The sequence below is a fragment of the Molossus molossus genome, unplaced genomic scaffold, assembly GCF_014108415.1.
Source record: "Molossus molossus isolate mMolMol1 unplaced genomic scaffold, mMolMol1.p scaffold_m16_p_1, whole genome shotgun sequence".
In the NCBI taxonomy this organism is placed as follows: domain Eukaryota; kingdom Metazoa; phylum Chordata; class Mammalia; order Chiroptera; family Molossidae; genus Molossus; species Molossus molossus.
Genome location: NW_023425344.1, coordinates 25,720,074 through 25,742,551, shown reverse-complemented (window position 1 = coordinate 25,742,551; position 22,478 = coordinate 25,720,074). Strand labels below are relative to the sequence as shown.

At 39.2% G+C, this 22,478-nt stretch overlaps 1 protein-coding gene across 6 annotated transcripts in view; it reads left to right on the top strand.

The window, feature by feature from the left end:
* ARAP2 (ArfGAP with RhoGAP domain, ankyrin repeat and PH domain 2) overlaps positions 1–22,478 on the top strand; it is a 183,021-nt gene that overhangs the window by 108,377 nt on the left and 52,166 nt on the right. For all 6 annotated transcript variants that reach the window (XM_036245273.1, XM_036245290.1, XM_036245298.1 and 3 more), the window contains exons 20-22: positions 10,947–11,110; positions 15,019–15,231; positions 18,633–18,738. In XM_036245273.1, coding sequence (XP_036101166.1) covers positions 10,947–11,110; positions 15,019–15,231; positions 18,633–18,738 — 483 coding nt within the window. The remainder of the gene's footprint in view (positions 1–10,946; positions 11,111–15,018; positions 15,232–18,632; positions 18,739–22,478) is intronic.

The window sequence follows — 22,478 nt, the reverse complement described above, 5'->3', positions numbered from 1 at the left end:
AATAAAGGGTCAGCAGCCTGTGAGATAGTAAGTAACACTGGATTATAACCCTACAGGACAAAGCGCATGAAGGTGTTCCAGCCCACGGCACCTTGAGTGGTAAAAATAGGGCCTCCGATGTGTTTGTCTGTGTATTTACATACATATATGTGTTTAGGCATATACATATATTATGTAAACAAGTGGATTTGAAATAGGTAATAGTGGGAAAAGAGCAGGTTTGGGAGACAACTTGGGAGATAATGAGTGTGATTTTAGAAGTGCTGAACCTGAGGTGCTTATAGACATCTAAGGAGAGAGTTGTGTATATGGATCTGATGTTTATGGGGCGGAGATATTAGGTTTTGGAGTTACCCATATATAGAAGGAAGAAGATGAAATCACGTAGGGAGAGTGTCAGAGTGAGAAAGGAGGGGTAACATCACTTTGAAGGTGAGGGCAGCTGTCAGGAGGAGGAGCCATCCTGGGATATTAAGCTAGTTACCCAGGGAGTGAATCCAGAAAACAAGAGAGTGTGTGTCACAAAACCTAGACAGAGAGGGTCAAGAAGGGAGGAATAGTCCGAAGTGTCCAGTGCTGCCTGAGGAGGACAGAGAGACAGACCCCGCCAGCAAGTGGTGCAGACCCCACCCACCGACTTCCAGGCGAGCAGAAGTGAGAGGGCAGAAACGGGATTAGGTGAAGGCTGGGAACTGAGCGAGCTGGACAGTTGGTGAGGATGGTTTGTCAGGGATGTCCGGAGTATGACAGGATTGTCCAGGTAGAAGGGATTTATTTGATCCAGAAAGGGAATGTGTGTGCAATTTGTTTTCAGATTGCTTGAACTTATGCAAATTTAAAAAAAAAGACATAACACCTGCCAGAATGGCTGCCATCAACAAATCATCAAACAAAAAGTGCTGGTGAGGGTGTGGAGAAAAGGGGACTCCAGTACACTGCTGTTGAGAATGCAGACTGGTGCAGCCACTATGGAAAACACTATGGTGTTTCCTCAAAAACTTAAAAATGGAATTGCCATTTGAACCAGTGATCCCACTTCTAGGAATATATCCTAAGCCTGAAACACCACTGTTTACAATCGCTAAGATCTGGAAACAGCCCAAGTGTCCATCAATAGATGAAGTGGATTAAAAAGCTGTGGTACATATACGCAATGGAATACTATGTAGCTGTAAGAAAGATATGGAGGGACCTGAGAGTATTATGCTAAGCGAAATAAGTCAATCAGAGAAAGACAAAAATCACGTGATCTCACTTATTTGTGGAATATAATGAATAAGGTGGGCTGATGAACAAAATAGACCCAGAGACATAGAGAAGAGTATGGTTCAGACTGACAAACCTCAGAGTAGGGGGACAGAGGAATGGATGAGATGAACCAAAGAACTTATATGCATGTATGCATAACCAATGGACATAGACAACAGTGTTGGGGTGGTGGCTGGATGGGGAGGAGGGTGTCTGGGGGGGGGGGGGAAAGGAGAAACACCTGTAACAAAAATAAATTAATAAAAGTTGGAAAAAAATAAAAGAAGACATAAAAAAGGAGAGATTGATTCAACAATTTAGAATTTTCAAACATGAATGCATATGAAAATTTTAATTTACGAAAGTCTAGGTTTATTCAGTAGTGTGCCAATATTTTGTTACAGGATTACATATAAATTTGTTAGCCACCAAAGAGCAGTCCCCCCCCCCAAATAGCAGTCCCAATAAGTTGAAACAACTTTTCCACAAAAAGCAAAATCAGTTTATATATATATTTAGTTTTGAGGGATGATGGTTTTCAAGTTTAGAAGGGCCATAGCCAAAAATTTCAAAAAAGTTTGCAATTCATATATTTGTCTCAAAATAAATGATTTCTAATATTGTGACCTTAACTCAAGTCCATTAGGTCCTCGCTCATATGGCCAGAACAGAGTTTGTTTTTGTCTTGCCCAATCTTTGAAACAATAGAGATGAGACTGATGTTTAATAATTATAGTTTCAGAAATAAAGCTTATTCTTTGTTGGTTAAAATTGTATGATCCTTTTTCTAAAAAAAAAAGGAGAGATGGAAAGAATGAGAGAGAGGACGACAAGAGAGCAGTCATAACAGGAAGAGACGAGGGACTGATGTGTGGTCTTGGTTGTTGGTCGCTTTCTAGTTTTGGTGGCAGGACGTTGAGAGACAGTAGTCTGATGCTGTTCAATTCTTAGTAAACTAGGAGGGAGGGGTGACTCCCGAGCTTTTGGCCTGGGTGACTTTATGAATGGTTGTGTCAGTTGCCAAAATAGGGTATATGTACCCCTCTCCCAGCAATCAAGCCTGTTACTCTAGACATGATTGTGTGAGAGCTGTTTGAGTATCACGTCCAAATAAGAGAATTGCATTACATGGCCTCTTTCTCATCTCTCTTTTGATCTATTAGCCCTTTGGGAAATAACAAGTATTAAAGTAGATTGTGTTAGACTTGTCAACAACAGATAAAATTGTGGCTTTTGGAAGTAAAACAACTTCTAGTTATTCATATTGATGGCATATAGAGATAGTGAATAACTGAAAGCGTGAGAAACCAACCAGCTTAAGTTTTAACCTTTTTTTTTTTTTGCTAGTAACCGCTAGAACCGGAATTGGAAATCATAGGCACATTTAATGAATTAATTTCACATTTTCCCCCTGTCCGTGTCTATCTTTGATTAAAGTACTAAAATAGATGAATGTTCCTTAAAGGCAGGGCAGAGAAAGAACCCTCTGAACTGGAAAAGTTCATAAATTGATTATCATCCACTGAATACAGTCACTACTTAGATATATATTGTAATCTTCGTGGTAATTTTCACTATATGCACAGCGTGAGTGCCTTTAGACAGAAAACTATTGCAATAATATTTTCCACACACATAGCATTTTTACTCTAAAAAGCTCTAAACAGAAGGTGTTCCAGATGGTGTCGCTTTAATGTGTATTCTTTGTATACTTTAAAAATTATTATTTTGGAAAAATAACGCTTTCTTGATTATACTTAAGGGTTTCTGGCATGCTATTTGGTGCTGTTACTGGGAGATCCTATGCTTTTCTTTAATGCCTTAATTAGAATTTCTGTATGCAAAAAAAAAAAATGTGTTTTTGAGTATCTTTTGTTTGTTAGTAAATGTTCCGGATCACAAGGTCAGAAGGCATTTTTCTGGACAGTGGGTTATATATTTACTTTAACTGGAACATTGGAACATTTAACAGATTATAACATCCTTTTCTTAAAATTTGAAAACTCTTTCTACAATTTAGCCCACACTTACTGTGTATCTCTTTCTGATAAATAAGCCACTGTGTTCGCCATCTACACATCATATAGCTGCGTAGCCAACTGTCAAAGACACTTTTACCGAAACGTTGTTGGTTATAATAATACAGTAAACACGAATAAATAGCTCATCTGGGTGATCAGAAATAGAAAAGACCGGTGTGTTTTTTTGCTTTGTTTTGTTGGTTATTGTTTCTTTAAGACTCCTTGGTTGACCTATAGTAAAGCATAATGCACCAAGCCTGACTGCATTCACTTTCTATTGCAAACTCCAGACATGGAGACGCTCTCACTGGGGAATAAACATTTTATCAATATGTTCCACACTTATGAAACAGGCTACCTCTCTCAGTTTAGGGGATTAACACCCTAAGTTTAAGATTTTTATTTCCTATCAACTTACTGCATGTGGTATTTTCCCCCCTTGAATTGTGTTTCCTTGCAGCTATGTTAGCAATACTCTAGAGGGTGAATTATCTCAAAGTGGTTTCTAAATTGTGCATGTAATTGCAAATTAAACAGTAGCCAATTGCCCACAACATCAGCTTGACTGCTTTTATAACTTTTTGATGATTTAATTTGAAGGGATGGTTTAATTTGAATGTTGCCAAGGTAAACAAGAAATTCTCTTCTCTTACCACCCCCACAGGTTTGGTAAAAAGAGAGAGACTGTTCAGATTCACATTATAAAGTGATTATGATAAAGGGAATAACAGGACCAACAAAAGGTGGCTTTTAAAAAGAATATAGTTTTTGCTTGAAAATTTGTTTCAATCAATGCAAAGCCCCTTCTGTACACTAAAATGTAAGCTTACAAACAAATGCGATATAATGTGAAAAAAATACAAAAGGCTGAGAAGATTTCTTCTAGATAGATAAATAGGGTCAGGCTAATGTGGGTTTTTTTTTAGAGACATATTTTTAACCGGATCTGGAGTTTCTAGGTAGAATTTCAGTAGGAAAAAATGAGGTGGCTGAGAGACTAAGGTATTCCAAGAGGTGGAAACAGTAGGTTCAGAGAGAGAGGATGGGCTGGGGAACAACTTCAGTTCAGGTCGGCCTCAGCCTTGATGCCGCGAGGAGGATGCGGACACCTGAACCAGTGGGCCTGGAAGACAGACTGAGACCATGTTAGTGTTATCAGTTAAGTTTAATGAACTTACTTGCTTTGTTCTGGAAAGGGTTGTAGGCCCGTTACAAGGATACAGAAGACTTTTTTGAAAGAATGTTTTAAAAATTATTTTTAAGAATGAAGATTTGGATTCATTCAGCAGCCATTGGAACAGCATTAATGGTTTTGCGCAGACTCACAACAGGGCTGTTTCTCTCATTCCTGTAGGTTAATTAGTCCTGATAGTGTATAGAGGTGAACTGGAAAATCTGGAGACCTTGCCTTTCCAGGGAATCAGGTGCCTTGACACTTTGTATTGTACTGTGGGCTTCAGAAGAAATAAGTTACTTAGGGTAACATTTTCTACTGTAGTATTCTTGTAACACAGTCCCTGCATCTGCAGATTATCTAAATAATTTTTTGCCTGTTTTTGCCCAAAATTCCTTCTCTGTGCAGCAGTTTCTTATCTGAAAGTGGGGAAAACAAAACAAAACACAACTATATCTCTATAAACTAAAATGACAGTAATTTATAGAGGCAATGACTAAATAAAATTTGCCAGATTCCCATTTCTGGCCATGAAGAAATAACTTTCCTGGTATATGTCCTTTCAGTTCAAACAGCTCGAAAATTGGACAGAATATAGGAAGCCAACTATTTGCAGGCTTTGGGATGATAGGCCTTCCAGGATTGTGGTCATGGAGAAGAGGGAAACAAACGAAGAGCGAAGATCACCTTGGCCCTGTCTGTGGGCACTTTTCACTCCATGCCTCGGAGTGGCGAGACTCAGGCAGAACGGGGTGCGTTTGCTACATGGAAGAGGTAGAGATAGGGGTTCAGGGACTCTGTAGTCAGTAAAATTGGCAGGATGGAGTACCAGAGCAGAAGCAGTTATGTAGAGAAAGTTTCAGAAATCTTCCTAGGGGTTCACTTCCATCTCAGCTCAGTGCTCATCTGCATATTTGTGGTGTGAAACTCCAAGAGGCCAGGCAGAAACCACTCCCGTGGTTGAGCTATGAGCTGAACAACCCCCAGAGCACAGACAGTGCTGGGGGTATGTTCCAATTCCATCCAGGCCTTGTTAAACACACAGAGCATTAGTCAAGAACCCAGAAAAGTAACTCCACAGAATAAAGGCTAAGCCAGCCCCAGGGTGAAGGACGCTCTATTTCTACCTGACTAAGCTTAAGAAACAGACCTCCAAAGGATCAGCTGCTCTAAGTAATGTAGTGGCCCAGGTCAAACAGGCAAATTATGCCAACACAAACATCAGCATTCTCAAGGGAGACAGCACAAGCCCAACATTTGGTTTGATACTCACAATGTCTAGCATATGACTGAAATCACCAGTGATGTGAAAAAGCTGCAGATCCGTTGGTAGGAACAGACCCAGCAATGAGAATGATAATGGAATCAGCAAAAAATCCAAACAGTGATTTTTAAATAAAACTTATATTTTCAGTGATGTAAAGGGAAACAAACATAGCAAGAAAAAATGGGTAACTAAAAAAGAACCAAATGGAACTTCTGAAGGTAAAAGAATACAGTATCTAAAAAACATTTCACTGTATTGGCTTAACATAAAAGCAGACTCTGTATAAAAAAGATTAATAAACTTGAAGGTATGACAAAAGAAATGATCAAAATTTAAGCACAGAGAGAAAAGACTAAATGAAATTGGCAGTGTCAGTGACCTATGGGACAATGTTAAGCAGTCTCAGTATAATTAGAATCCAAAAATGAGAGAAGAGAAAGATGGATTTTAAAAAATTTTTGCAGAAGTGTGACCAAACATTTTCTGAATTTGATGAAAACTGTAAACCCACACGTACTAAAATCAACATACCTTAAGTGTGATAAAGACAAACCATATCAAGATACATCATAATCAAATTCCAAAAAACCAGTGTGAGGAAAAAAATAAGTCCCAGAGGAAAACACATTAAACATAGGGGACAAAGGTGAGAATGTCATTAGAAACAGTGCCAACCAGGAGGTGGTATAATGAGAGCTTTTAAAATGTTGGCAAAAAAATGGAAAAGATAAAAACAAACTCAAAAACCAGCAGCTGTTAACCTAAACACTCTCTTTAGAAAAAAATATCTTTCAGAAATGAAAGGAAAATAAAGTGTTTGTGCGCCATATAAATGTGACTTAGGCTGGAAGATTATTTAAAAAATTTTTTGTATAAATGCTTAGGATATTGTCATTTTCAGTCAGCTTGTGGAGTCTTATTTGTTTTTTAGTTGTGTTTAAAATGTTCTTTAGTTATATAAGTGCATTTATTTTTCAGGAAAATTTATTGAATCAGTTATTTGTGAAGAGGCTTCTGGTTCTTGCCAGTAGACGAGGCAGGAATATGATAGTCTGTGCGTTTTGGTTATTATGTTGCAGTTTTGAAAACATTGTTTTTATTAGTCCTGGCACTTGGTCTCTGGGTCTTATTGAACTGTTTTGATTTGTTACAGGATATTGGGATGGTTTCTTTATATGGCTTTGAAGTACCCTTTAACATTTATGGACAATTCGGATAATTCTTTCTCTATATAATTAAATTTCTTCAAAATAACTTTTCAGATTTTAAAGATGTAAATGAATGTTTCTTTGGCATTTTTCTCATAAATATAAAATGGTTGTTTGCTAGCACTTGAAATCACAGAGTCCAGCCGCGTTTGTGTTGAAAGTGCCCGCACTGCCTGGTCGGTGTGCGCAGGGTTGAGATACCCAGAAAGGAACCGTGTTGGACGGAGCAGTTCAGTGTCAGACGTCCGCTGCACTGGATGGTGTATTCCGTCCTTGACAGGTTGACTCAGGAGTTAACTTGTCAGTTCTAACCCACAGTAGTTCACAGGGAGACAGCTAAACTTGTCGTCATGGGGTTTCTTCTGACTGCAAAGGGAGCGTGAAGTTTGAAACATTCAGTTAAAGGCAGAGTTAGACTGATATTGCAGGGGGCTGTTGCTCTTTGGATTTCTTCCATTGCTTGCTGAGATTCGCCCATTGTAGTACTTTGTTTAAAAGTACAGTTTTAGCCCTGGCCGGTTTGGCTCAGTGGTTAGAATGTCGGCCTGCGGTCCAGAGAGGCCCGGGTTTGGTTCCCGCTAAGGGCACGTACCTCGGTTGCAGTTTGTCCCCGGCCCTGCTTGGGTCGTGCAGGAGGCAGCCACTCGATGTGTCCCTTTCACATTGATGTTTCTCTCTTTCTCTCTCTTCCTCTCTCTCCCTCCCATTCTGTCTGAACAAAAAAAATGGAAAAATGTCCTCGGGTGAGGATAAAAAAATAAATTAAATGAATAAATAAAAGTACACAGTTTTAAATGTTTTATATCAAATTTAGAGCTTAATCATCAGGTTAACAAAAAGAAACAGCCAAGACTCAAAAAAAAAAAAAAAAAAAAAAAAAGTTAAAATTTTCTCTTTACCTAAACTGAATTCAACAAGATGTAATTTTAGTTAGGCCTAAATGTAGGGACTTGATATTTCTCAGGAAGATTACCCGAGTTATACAGTTTCATTTAGAAAAATGTAACCAGCAATAGAGTGCTTTTGGGCTAAAGATGATTTAAGATAAATGAAATGGCTAAAGTATGTTAGGATTATAAGAGTGGCAGAATTCTTCAAAAAGAAAATTGTAAGGCCCTGGCCGGTTTGGCTCAGCAGTTAGAGCGTCGGCCTGTGGACCAGAGAGACCCAGGTTCTGTTCCCACTAAGGGCACATGCTTTGGTTGCATTTTGTCCCCAACCCCAGTTGGGGTCGTGTGGGTGGCAACCAGTCGATGTGTCTCTCTGACTTTGATGTTTCTCTCTCTCTTCCTCACGCTCTATCTGAAGGTGAATGCAGAAATGTCCCTGGGTGAGGATAAAAAAAAAAAGAAAGAAAGAAAATTGTAAAACCTGCAGGTCAGGGCTGCTGTAGTGATGTGGAAAAATAAAAACACGAAGATGTCAGAAAGCAAGAGACGGAGATTCCTGGTAGTTACAGCCAGTCCAGAAGGTAGACCTGAGTGTGGGGAGGTGCAGGAGCTCTTCTGGGGGAACTCTTCCAGAAACGCAACCACGGGGAAAGGGGCCTTTTCTCTTTTTTTAAAATTAAATGAGGGCCAGCGAGCTTTAAGGAAAATAAAAGATTACCCTCCTTCTGAAAAACAAACAAACAAAAATCCCCAACAACTCAAGAGTTTATGCAGCTCATTCCTTTCTCTTTGCTTGAATCCAAAGTAGCCCTCTCATGGTTTGAAATGGAGATGAAATAGTTTTACTTTGGTGTAAATATACGTAAATACATCAGTGATCAGCTGGTGTTTCAAATCAAGTTTTATATCTAGTCATAGGACTTTAAAAATGGTATGTACCTACTCAACGGCAGACACTGTGCTAATGACTAAAGAGACACTGAAATGCTTTCCTTGGTCACCTCCCTGACACCTGGATCTAGCAGCTACACTATTCCCAAATGTGAACAGGGTTACAATGGAGGGCAGAGCGGCTCCTCGGGATCAACAAAGGACACGTGTTGCACAGTGAGCATAGGAGGGACATCAGGGGTAGAGTGTCAAGGACTACACCTGGGGGAAGATTTGGTGTTGCCAGCCAAAGGGTAGGAAATATTTATTACAAAGATCAGGAGATGTAACTCTTTAATGTGTTTTTGAACGTCGGGGAATGGCAAAGTTGAAGGGGGCTCATTCGCCAGATTGTGAGGGCCTTTTAATCTTGAAAACTCCAGAATTATAGAAGAACATTGATTAGGAATGTTCAGTGTTGATACCATTAATAACCTAGTTATCATTTAACAGGAAAGGAATAATGAGAAGACTAGATAATATAGGCATGCCATTTATACGGCTTTGGCAGGAAGTGGTCCAGGTCTACTCCCCAAAGATTGCAGAGGGAAGGGTCTAAGTAATGAGGGAACAGAGTTGGCTTGGCCACTGCAAGAGTTTGAAATCTGAGATCCATAATCTCCTGAACAAAGGAAGCCCCCTGTCTTGGTTCTCTTGGCCCTCTTGGGACTCCTCTTTCAGGGGGAGCACTCCCCTGCATTTGCCCATGTGACTCACAGCTATATGTGACCCCCACAATGGACTGGTGATACATCAGACTCCGCCATGGAACCGAAGCTCTGAACACTGGCCCTACTTCTAGCTCTGTTCAAACCTCAGCTGCATGTCTTCCAGGACTGGTTTAAAGGAACTGAGGCTTTCTAACCCCAAGGAATATAATTTTATGCAAATAAAAATCATTCATTATCATGTGTGAGTCTTAGAAAATTCATGAAGATACCACAAGAGCCCCACTCTCACTAGCAATGGAGAAATTTGGCCCACTCATCTCTCCTGCATTTCAACAGTGTCATTAGCTTTGCATTTTAGAAAGAACATCTTGACAGCCTGAAAGAGTAGGGATTAGGGAGGTGGATAATTGGAACAGAGTTCTGTGCGAGGGGTGTTAGTGTCTTCAGTGAGGGAGTGATACAAGGACCTGAAATGAGGCTCTGTTGGAACAAAGGGGACACAGCGAGTATGTCAGGGAATGAACCAATAGCATTTTGTGACTGAGTTCAAGTGGCCGTGACGAGGTGGGGGTGGGGGTGCTAATCTACAATTAATCCTAAATTTCCAGTGGGTAAGTGGGGAATTGTAGCACCAGTTTGGAATGAGGAAGCAAAAGGTTTGAGGTACTTATGGCACATTACCGTGAAAGGGTCCAAAAGTTAATATTACTTAGTATTATGGTTTATTACTTAGTTATTAATATTACATTTATTCAGTGCTGAGGTAGGTACTTTTATTATCCTCATTTTGCCAGTGATGAACCTGAGGCCCAAAGAGGGTTGATACTTCTCCCAGGTCACAAAGGAAGTAAGTACAGAACTGAAATTTGAGTCTGTAAGTGATTGGATTTCCCACTCTCTTAGCTGTTTTAAGCTTTTGCTTTTTGACACCATGGAGATCCGGTTTGTAAAACAAAATTATAGCCTGGAGATAGGGATTTGGGGGCTACCAGTTTACATATGGGATGAAACCTCTGGCCCGAACGGCATGTCCCTAGAGAGGCCTTGGAGTTCATTGAGGTTACAGCTTCATTCTCAGGAGCACTTGGGCTTGGGAAAGAGATTGACCAGAGAGATAGGAGGAGAAGCCAGAGGGAATTGTGCTACAAAGCCAGGTTGGGCGGATTCTCTCTCTCAAGAAATGAAGTCATCAGCAGGTCTAAAATCTTGAAAAATATAGCCACATATATCCAATAGAAGTCACTGGTGACACTTACCAGAACAGTTTCAGTTTATTTATTCAGAGAGAATAACAGGTGTTGTGAAATGAAAGGAGATAAGACCACACGTTCAGAGAACTTCCTCTACTCTGTGGAGAGAGGTGTAGACAGGACAAAGGCATTTTGAGTGGAAGCTAATGGTAGATGGAGGGTTTTTCTTCTCATGGTTGAGACAAGATCAGATGTATATTTGGATTTAAAGAACACCTGTCAAGGAGTAAGAATTGTGTGTTTTTTAAAGCAAAATTATAATTTGAAATGCTTTTTAAACTTTACAGAGCATTGTACATCCACGGGCACACCAAGCTGGATTTCGCAGTCTGGCATGCTGCGATCGAGAAAGCAGCAGGTACAGATGGTAACGCTTTAAAGGATCAGCAGCTCAGCAAAAACGACGTTCCCATTATCGTGAACAGCTGTATAGCATTTGTTACGCAGTATGGTAAGTATCACAGCTTTTATTCAGCCCCGAACTCATGGTATCATTCTTACAGTTTTTAAGTGGTACTGTACCTCCATTGGACTGCATTAGAGCATTTTATGTTTAAGTACATCCGTGAAAAATACAAACATCGTCACTGTTCAGTTAAATGCCATTGCTTTGCCCAGTAAAACTCATTTAAAATATGTAGCACACTCTTATTATTTTCTTATTCCTTTACAAGCGTAAAAATTTAAATAGCAGATTGAAAGAATCTATATTGTGAAATGTCTATTAAAGACCATTTTTCAGATGTTATAAAGCTACAGTGAAGTTTAGGAGAATGCAGTGTGCATCCTCAGCATGTGTTTAGACGTGGTCATCTGTGGTCCAATATGTAAAAGAATTTTTTTGACATACATACAAGCGTGTATGTATTTATTTTACTTTCTGTGCTATTGGTGACATGTTTATATTAAGAATTATGGTTATTGATTGTAATACTTTTGACTTAATTGTAGCATTTTCTTTGAATAATGTGTAGGTAAAAAACTAAATAAATGAAAAAACAGTTTGATACCTGCCTGGTCCAGCTTTATTTTAATGTGCATGGTGGTATTTTAGGTAAGCCTGCAGAGTAAAAGTATACCTTTGTTATTTGTGTTTATTTTTAAATTGCTGTGAATTCTTCAAATTCCTTATTTCTTTTACAGATTTCCTTAATAGTCTAGAAGGTAGAAATTTCTTAACTATATTTTTAATATAAAAATGTTTCTACCCTTTAATCTATAGATAAATGCTATTGGGTTAGACTACAAATGCAGAAAAGAGTAAAATAATTGATCTGGTGTTTTGGTAGGTGTATTAACTTTTTTTATTTTTCTAAAATTAGAAATGAGTTTAGGTGATTTTAATTTGAGAGAAAGTATTATCAGTGAGAGAGCTGCAGTGAAACTCTGGGTTACTGGTTTGTTGCTTCTTTACTGAGTGTCCGCTGTGTGCCAGCCGCTGATCTTGGTCCTGGAATACGGCTGTGGGAGGAGAAAGTTAAAGACGAAGCCATGAATCGTGTGTTTCTGCTTGAGAACTGACAATGAACTGATATGTAACAAAATATCAGAAATAACGAAGTAAAGAAAATAAGTTTTTGAAATTTATGTGTATATTAATCTGCTTCTAAGAAGAGCACTGTTTCAGTGTTTTTACTTATTTCATATGTAATCCAAGTGCAGTTATCATTAATATTCAGAATTGTGTTTAAATTATATATCTACTGTGAATATGTATTTAATCACATTATGTGTGCATTATGCTATGAGACTGTAATCTGTTTATCTGAAAATGGGGGAGAAAGAAGGTCATCATCTTCATTTTATTAGTTATTTGTTATTAGGTGTTAGTGTACTGCAGTTTGTAGGTATAAATGAATTGCACAAGTGTTACATTTTGGCAAGAGCATAACCTCATTGGGAATTTTCACATGTCAGTTTCATAACGGCATAGAGTCTTTCTTAAGCTGACAGATGATCAAAATAACTTGACTGGTTCCAGTGTATATAATTTCATGTTTCTCTAGGGAAATCAGAAGCTACTTTGTGATGTTTCTTTGAATTTAAAATCATTAAGCTTTAGATTGTTTTCAACTAAATTTGATACATTATATCTACTTTGTAACCCTAATACAAGCTACATTAACTTGCATAATAAAGTAATAGAGCCAATGAAGGACTCTATTTTTAAAATGTTTTTTTAATGAGCAGTACTTGGGGAAAACCCATTTTATTAGAAAATGTCCAGTGATTATAGGATGCAGGTGGTCAGCCCAGAGCCTTTTAGGCCTCCCTTATTTTGAACTTCCTGACCTTCAGGTTAAAATTGAAAGGCCAATTTTTTCCATTGTGTCAAGATTTGAACTTGACCGAGTTCACAGTATAACCTTTAGAAATTTATGTGTGTTAAATGAGTTACAATAGTTGGTTCTTGGGGGAAATTAATTAATGTAAACAAAATTATGTTCAAATTCACATTCAGTTAACTTTTTTGATTACCAGCTATTAGAAATTCACTCAACTAGGAACATAGTATCTCAGAAACTTAAGTCACAGTAGTTTGTTTGTAGAATGTGCTTATTCTCTCATTAAGCAGTCGTTTATTTACTGAGTTCTTCTAGGCACTGTGTAACTGCTGTCTACACAGAGTAAGCAAGACCCTTGCCTTCCAGGACTTTACAGATTTGTGGATCAAAGACAAACAAGTGGGTGGTTACATCTCAAGTGTACAAAATTCTATGGTAGAGAGGCTCTGGGGTTGGTACAGGTGTCCATGTGTCTAGGGGTAAATCTTATCCAGAGTGGGGGTGGTATGGAAGGCTACATGGGTGAGGCAGTGCCCACCAGGGGTATTAAGAGAAAATAGGAGCTTATTAGAGGGAAGAGGAGGAAACAGTGTGTGCCCATGTGTGGAGTCATGAGGGGCATTGTCTGTTCAGAGAGCTCGGTGTAGTTAAATGTGCCCATAACTTAATGTGAGAACAGGGGGAAGATAAGGATGTGTAAGGAAAATTCAGGTAGGGTCTTCTGTGTCGTGATTAAATCCTCAAAATTGCCTTGTAGGCAGTGCAAGGGCAGTGTGCAGATCTTAGGCGTCTTGGTGGCACTGTTGGACCTGTATCTCAGGCCACACTGTCATCATTGTCGAGCAGACTGGACGGCTGCGCAAGCATACGGGCGGGAGTTGTGAAAATGGAGCGAGGGACTGAGAGCAGAGAAGCAGCCTGGAGGATGGGAGGAAGGGGAACGTTTGAGAGTGAGGTCATGATGAAAAGTCTATGCGACCAAGTTTTTCTTTTTAAATCTGGTAAGTGAGAAACAAAGGTTCTGAGTTGGAAAAGATTGGGGAGAAGACAGTGCCATGCATTGAGATAAAGAACATGTTAGAGTAGGAGGTGAAGCAGTAAACGGCCCAGGAGGATTTCTCTGAGGTTGTTTTGATTGGTCCGTATGTGTGGTATTGTGAGGGTGTGTGTGTGTTGCATGTATCACACATGTTTCTTAAAATGTATTTGTGTGTGTTTGAAATCTTAGAAAAGAAAACCTGGGTGAAAACATATACGTTAGTAGTTGAAGTAATGAGGTTGGGGGGTTTATCCAGAGGATTTTGTGGGGGCGTGTGGAAGTGAAGAGACTTGAGGTTAGATTCCTGGGATCACCAGTAAACATTACGCAGAATAAGGAGAAGAGTAGCCATCGAGGAAGGGCAGGGGGCAGATGACATCATTACGCCAGGAAGGCCATGAGATGACAGAAACAATAATACAGCTTAGTTTTGGAAGGAAGAGAAACAAGAGACCAGGGAGGGGCGAGGGAGGGATTTTGTTTTTGTGTTATCGACTTGGTCCTCACCATCACTCTCCTCTTCCTCCTCCTGCCAACCACTACTATTTCTCTTATTTTATATGGGGCACTTGATAAATCAGTATCTTTGTAAACAAGAAGACCCAGCATTTCATCTAGATTCTAGAAGAAAGTGAAGTTGGGAACAGACAGATATTAATATGCAAATATGAGGGAGGTGAGTGAGGAAATTTATACCAGAGAGTCTCACTTTTGTCAGTGAAACTGGCGGACTAGGCGGAGACAGGGCACTTGCTATAAAAGAACAATTTAAAAAAGATACTATGAGGAACTGTGAGAAGGGCTGACCAGTCTTGTTTAAAGCCAAGGATGGAATATTTCATCAGGTTTACACGATACATACTAAAATTAGGGGGATAAGCCTTTTCCTTTCATACGTGTTGTATCAACACTTAGATAATGATTTTGTCTTGCTTGTCATTCCAACATAAAAGTGTGTTCAATTTTTTAAGATCTCAAAGTGGATTTTGACTGTAGACTTTTTCATATAACCTTTTTCTTTTTTTTTAAACAAAGGTTTAGGGTGCAAATATATCTATCAAAAGAACGGTGATCCTGTGCGTGTAAGTGAACTCCTGGAGAGTTTCAAAAAAGATGCAAGAAGGTTTAAACTGAGGGTTGGAAAACATCAGCTTGAAGATGTGACGGATGTGTTGAAACGGTTCCTGTCGGACATCGACGACGCCCTTCTCACTAAGGAGCTCTACCCCTATTGGATCTCCGCCTTAGGTAACGCATGTAGCATAGACAATCACCAGTGCTTGTCTTTGGGAACACTTATTTGATCATCTGAAATTTAAATTGAAGGCGAAAATGTACATATGGCTCTGAAGAGAAATTATGTAAATATCAGTAGTTGTTTATTTTTACTTGAAGAGAAATTTATGGTAATAATTGCTAAATAATGTTTTATGTACTTAGTTTTCAGTAGATTTCTTAGTTCTGACTCTGCTTGAACTTGGGAAGTATTATAATTCAGTCCATGTATGTTTTTAATTTCTCGTTAAGATTAAAATGAAAGGTTTAATACATGATTTTTTAAATAAGATTTTCCTATATGGTTCTTTTGGCTTTTCTCTATAATTTATTCTTCTTCTTTTGAGTACACAGTGACTATTTTTGACTTTTTATTTTCTTTAGCTTCTGTTTAATGGAGTTAAAAAGCTTTGCTACAGTGTAAGAGAACCTATGTAAGAAATGACTCTAGAAAAGTATTTTATTAAATGACGAATTTGGCCAAATTATTTCAGTAAACCTGTATTTATAGCCATTAATTAAAACAACTTCTTTTATAGAAACATTAAAACAATATTTTAAAATGTAAACATTGCCTTTAATTCTGTTTTTCTAATAGAACTATTTTTATGTTTACATTTTATTTTATATTCTTTGCTCCATACCTATAATTTATATATAAATATTTTATTAACAAATAACAAACATTTTCTATATATTTACATTGCTTTCAAAATGATTTTCAATCTTCATTTTTTTCAAACTTTTAAAATTTATCATTGAATTATTCCATCATTTACTAATATATTTCTTTCTTGGGCATTTAATCTGCTTAAGATAATTTTGGAAAATGCCCTTAAAATTTGACAATACAATGTTTCTTCATTGAGAAATGGTTTTTTTCTTTGAAAGTGTTTGTTTACACTAAAACGTATATGTGATACTTGAAGGAATTGATTTTGAAATGATGTCATGAAACATCTACAATTTAAAAATTATCCTAAGAATGATCCCTTGTTAGTGCCAGCAAGAAGAGAGTAGTAATGTTATTAAAATAATTTTTTCACAATTTATGTAATCCCGAAGTCTTTTCTTTGCTTCCTGATATTTCTCAAATCTATAGGTTTAACTTGAGTCACAAAAAGAGATGATTGTATAACTTTCTGGGATATAATATGTGGAATTAGATGATACCGCTCTATAAGCTCTGTTACTTGCCACCCTCATTATGGTTTTTAAAATATTTTATTGAAATTTATAATTATGAAGTTATTTATTGTATCTATTTGATGAAGACTTACAATGTCTTTTAAAATCAGTGATCAAAAATCTTTGGCAAATATGCTCTTGCTGGTTCAGTGATGAAGTTTCAGATTCGGTGATGAAGATGTCTGTCAGGAGGAGAGCTGGGAAATGGCAGTGTGTGTCAGAGAGGAAGGTTTCACCTTTCACGTGGATGCGAATTCTTTGAGAACGGACTCAGAGAAGACTTTGAATGCTGAGTCAAACAACCTTAAAGTCCTTTGCTTTTAAATCCCTTATAGCTCTCACCCTGACCTTTCAGAAGGGCCCTGTGTTGGGGTGACAAGGCTCAGCCAGCTCTCTCTGGGTTACCTTGTAAGAGAGCTCTCCTGGTCCTGTGCAGCCACGGCGAAGAACGCCTTACAGTGACACCGCACCTGTTTGTGTGATCTATGATCTATTTTTCTAAGAACACTATTAAATTGCCGATGTCTGTTGCTAGTTGAATAGTTCATTATATTTTCTGTGTGACCTGAAATCTATCTTAAGTTTTACTTCCTATTTCCTTAAGCTTTATTTTGAAAATGTCTTTTGTTTATTTTTATAAGACATGTGGAAATACACTATACTAACCAGCCTGACTTCTTGTTATAAGTGCAGTAGTAGTATTTACTTTGTATTGAATAAATACAATTACTTCTGCAGTTAGAAACTGGATATCAGGAGGGTAACTGTGTGGATTATACTAGGGAGGACAGTTAATTCAGTCCCAGCATAATCCCTGAACGTAATTTGGGTGTTTGCCCCTCTTGCCTTTAGACAGTCATTCATCTACCAGCGCAGACACGTCAGTGCGGCGGAGTGTACTTTATAGACCTCTCGGCAGGTTACGTCCGTACGAAGGAGCCACCAGTGGCAGTTTCCATAGGCGTGCGTTGCAGAAATGTGTCACAGAATCCCTCACCTCCCTAAGGGTCCTAATGCCCTTTACAGTGACTGTACTTTCAAAGAATCATTCATGTCTGCTGGCTTTCTGTGACTAGAATAGGTAGGGCTAAATGGAAACTGAAAAAGTCTTGTTTCCAAAACTAGCTGGGAGTTTTAGAGGGAATACATAGCAAGTGCAGTCTCTTGGAGTTACAAAGTCAGCATGAGTTATTTATTTGAAGAAAGGTCTTTTTTAAAAAATTTATCTTGATTGTTGAAAGTATTACAGATGCGTCCCCTTTTTTTCCCCATTGACCCCATCCACTCTCCTTCCGCCGCTCCAGACCTTCACCACACTATTGTCTGTGTCTGTGATATAAGTTCTTTGGTGTATCTTTTCCTGCCCTACCCCCCTTCCCTCTGAGATTCTTCTGTCTGTCCCGTGCTTCCAAGGCCTGTTATTTCCCCGGTGAACCAGTAGGTTGAACAAAACCACCACTACACTGTTCTAGGGACTGGAACTTTGGGCGTTCCTGTGTCCAGTTTCTGCAAGTACTTGACTTCCTAGGGTTAGGAGAGTGGGGGGTAATTCCTTCTTGTCCCCTTCTCCATGACTAGCCAAGTTCTGTCCATGACTCCGGCAGTGGTCCATCCTCCTCCAAGTCAGTGTCACAGTCATCGGGACCCGCACATGACGTCTCCTGTCCCTCTTCCTCTCCAGGGAGTGGAAGGCACCTGGGCTGCAGAGTAATGCACAGCTCCCAGCTCTGGGATGGTTTTAGTTTGGGGGAGATTTTTATGATTTCGCAAGAGAAAAAAAAAAGAACAGAAATTTTAAAACACAAATAGTGCAATCTTTCCATAGCCAGATTTAAAATACTTTTGCCTTATCTCTTCAATTTTCACTCCACTTTGAGTTATTAATAGAATGTATTCCTATTAGGTGCAGTTGAATAATCAAGTAGAAGATAAAAAACAACTTTTGAAAGTAATATATTTTTAATTACAAAGTATAAGAACTACAGCATATAGCCATGGAATGTTTATGTAAATACTTCTCCAGAATTATAGAAGTTTGAATATTTTTCTATTGAAATTTTATTGCATCACTTAGTGAAATACAATTGTGAATATTGTTTTATAATGATGTTAAAGGCAAATTTGTAACATGTACTATTTTTTTAGGTCTAAAGTTTGTGTGTGTGTGTTTCTTTTTTAATGTCTAGATACCCAAGATGACAAGGAAAGAGTGAAAAAATATGGAGCATTTATACGTACTCTTCCAGGGGTCAATCGAGCAACATTGGCAGCTCTAATTGAACACCTTTACAGGTGGGTGGATTCATGAAGGTTCTAATGCATTTTCAAACATGGCACTTGATAGGTCATTATTTCCTGAATTTAAAGTACTGTGCGTAACCTTCTACTTGCTACTGCAGATCTGTCCCTGTTTCTTCAGAAGGGTTTCAGAATGAAGTTCCCATTTAGCCATCACTTTAGTGTCTCTGCAATTAAGATGCATTTCAAATAAATAGCACTGGAGAGTTTCTTAAGTGAGTTAAAAATAATCATGTATGGCATCCTCAAGCGAAAAAGCAAGACTTTGGAAACTCATTAAGAGGGAAGCTGGAGACGAGGAGAAAGTCCAGGGACCAGAATTCTCGGTCAGGACTGAGCCTGGCATCTCCTCCTGGTGGAGTCCTCAAGCTCTTACTTCTTTGTTGCCAGTTTGTCTCTAACCTGACTAATGTGTCGGTGTCAGACTGTTTATCAGATGAGGGCATTTTAACAGTCAGAGACATTTTCTACGTCAGGGCCTGTAGTCCCTGCATTTGGGAGGATAGGAGGAATATAATGGTAGCTTGAGAAATGACCCCTGAAAGATGAGGGTGTTTGAAAATAACCTTTTATGTTAAAACCAAATGTTTTGCTATTGGCGAAAATTATTACGACGACTTTACTAAGTACAAATATTGCTTAAGGAATATATTGTTGTAGTCTCCTGCATGGATGCACTAGTCCCTTGAATAAATTTCTGTGACGCTGAATTCTGCTCAGAGTACTTTGTTTGGAGTCTGTATTCTGAAATCCTCCACAGTTTCTCTTCCTCTTCCCCAGCCACCGCTTCTCATGCAAACTCCATCACTGTAGATCTGACTTTCTTATTGCACCATATAAATATAATGTGTATAGTTCCTGCTCTGTGCCTGTGAGGCATTGGGATAGATTTTTTGTTTTGTTTTGTTAATCCTCACCTGAGAATATTGTTCCATTGATTTTTAGATAGAGTGGAAGAGAGACAGAAACGTCGATGGGAGAGAGACACGTTGATTGGTTGCCTTCCACACCATGCTGACTGGGGCCAGGGATCGAACCTGCAACCCAAGCACTCCCCCTTGACCGGAATTGAACCCGCGACCCGTCAGTCCGTAGACCCATGTTCTAACTGTTGAGCCAAACTGTCCAGGGCAGGATAGATTTTTTTTTCTTCATTTTTAATAGTGGCCAGGCTGCTATACTTTATTAACATTGAGTTACACATCATTATTCTTATAATTCTTAACGCAGATTTGAATTTGAGATAAGGAGTTCCTTCCCATTCTTCCTCCCTCTCTCCTTCTTTTCAACTAACATGTATTTTAACTTCTGTTGTGTACACAACGATGCCTAGTCAGAGTCCATGCAAACATAAATATTTGATGTTATACATAAATGACAAATACAGTCCTAAGTCTGCAGTTCCCAGACTGAGCACCGAGGAGCCCTGGGACATCACAGTGAGCTCCCAGGGTCTGCAGGGTTCGTATTGTTAAGGGAGCACAGCAACATTGAGGCAGATTTTATTACAGAGAATTTTACCATGAGACATGGGCATATGGAGGAGGGACCGAGGTCCAGGGGTGCTTCAGATTTGGAGACATATGAACTGAGCATGAAATAATGATGAGTATAAGACATGAGCAAAGGATGTTTTCTAGGAATTAAGTGTGCTAGGAGACAAGATGGTTTGTAGTTTCCTGGCAGGAGGTTGTGAAAGGCTCTGTCCATTGGGAAAACACTTGAATTTTATTCCTTTAGGAGTGACCGATTAAATCTGTAGGATAATGACTCCTGTAATGGGATGGGTTGGGAAGAGGTTAGAATAGAGTCAGAGAAACTAATTAGGAAACGGTTTCCTCTGGCTTCTGATGAGAAGGCCTGAGTAAGAAGAGACTGAGCATCTGTAATGCTAGCCTGTGGCGGCTGAGAAAGGAAGAAAGGGAAAGTACTCTGTGTACCGACTTTTGCCAGACACGAAGGCATCTACAGAAGGCGAAGAGAGGTGAAGCGAAGCAAAGGAGAATGCTGCTGCAGAGAGCGGTCTCAAGAAAGGCGGGAATGTTTGCTAGTGTCGTCAGAAGTTTGAGGTCACTTTGGATGAGGTCAGGTTGATTTATCATTTAATTCCATCCTTGTCCTAGAAACAAGATCACTTCCTCCATAACTACCAGGTCCTTAATTCCATTCTCAGGTATTTATTATGCACTACAGTACGATTAAGGCAGCGGTCTCTGCCTGTGAGATGCCCAGATTCTACTAACGGAGGCAGACTTACAGATACATTTTCCAGATGTTCACAGCGTAGTGTGATAAGGGTGCAGAAGTGGTTTTGAGAGGGGTGTCCACAGTTATTATGTTCTTCTCTATCAACCTGTAATGCTCTGTGCTTCTTGTAAATCCTGTAGGATGGATGCACTTGCTCCATCTGTGCTCTGCAGTGTGACATTTTATTGTTTCTCACATTATCATACATACTGCTGTCATATTTACTCCCTTTTCCTTGTACCTACTAGAATCTCTGTTCTTACATACAGGTGTACCCACCTTAGTCTTGCTTATTCTTTGGATGGAATTGGTCTGCCTTGTTTAGTATATATCTGAAAGTTTGCGAATGTAATTAGGCAGTTACCCAGCTGTGTATACATAGCCAGTGTCAAATAGCATTCATAGATTCTTCCATGTGCATCTCATCTCATGCATTTTATCAGTGTACATTTTCTTTTATTATGGTGATGGCTGTAGTTTTTTATTTTTATTTTAATCTTTTTTTTTTATCCTCACCCGAGGATATTTTTCCATTTATCTTTAGATAGAATGGGAGGGAGGGAGAGAGAGAGAGAAAGAGAGAGAGAGAGACATAAATTAGCTGCCTCCCACACAACCCTGACCAGGGCCAAGGACCAGACTGCAACTGAAGATGTGTCCTTGACTGGAATCGAACCCGCAACTCTGGTCCACAGGCCAACACTCTTAACTGCTGAGCCAAACTGGCCAGGGCTATTTAAATTTTTTTTTCTTTATTGATTTTAGAGAGAGAGGAAGACAGAGGGAGAGAGCGAGAGGAAGAGAGAGAGAGAAACATTGATGAGAGAGAAACATTGATGAGAGAGAACATTGATTAGCTGCCTCCTACATGTTCCCTCCGGGGCTCTGGCCCACAACCTGGGCATGTGCCCTGACTAGGAATCAAACGAGTGACCTCATGGTGCATAGGTCGACGCTCGACCACTGAGCAACACCGGCTGGGCCACAGGCTATTTCATCTCTTTGAACTTACATAGGTGACTGCTTCACATGACGTTTACAAGACCCAAGTGTAGGCTACTGGTTCGGGGAGTTGACTTGTCTGTTCATTTCTGTTCATTATAAGAAGCCATTCTTACCCTGGCCAGTTTGGCTCAGCGGTTAGAGCGTCAGCCTGCGGTCCAGAGACCCAGGTTCAGTTCCCGCTAAGGGCACATACCTAGGTTGCAGTTTGTCCCCGGCCCTGGTTGGTCGTGTGGGTTGCAGCCATTCGATATGTCCCTCTCACATCGATGTTTCTCACTCACTCTCTCTCTCCCTCCCACTCTATCTGAACAACAACAACAAAAAGCCATTGTTGGTTATATTCGAGAAAAGTGTAGTTGTATTTTTAAATTAAGTGTTTGCTTTTTGAGAGCTAATATCCAGTTTGAATAATCATACAAACATAGCGCACGGCGTTTCTCACTTGACTACACACTCCTGGAGCATTCAGCCCATGGCGTCTG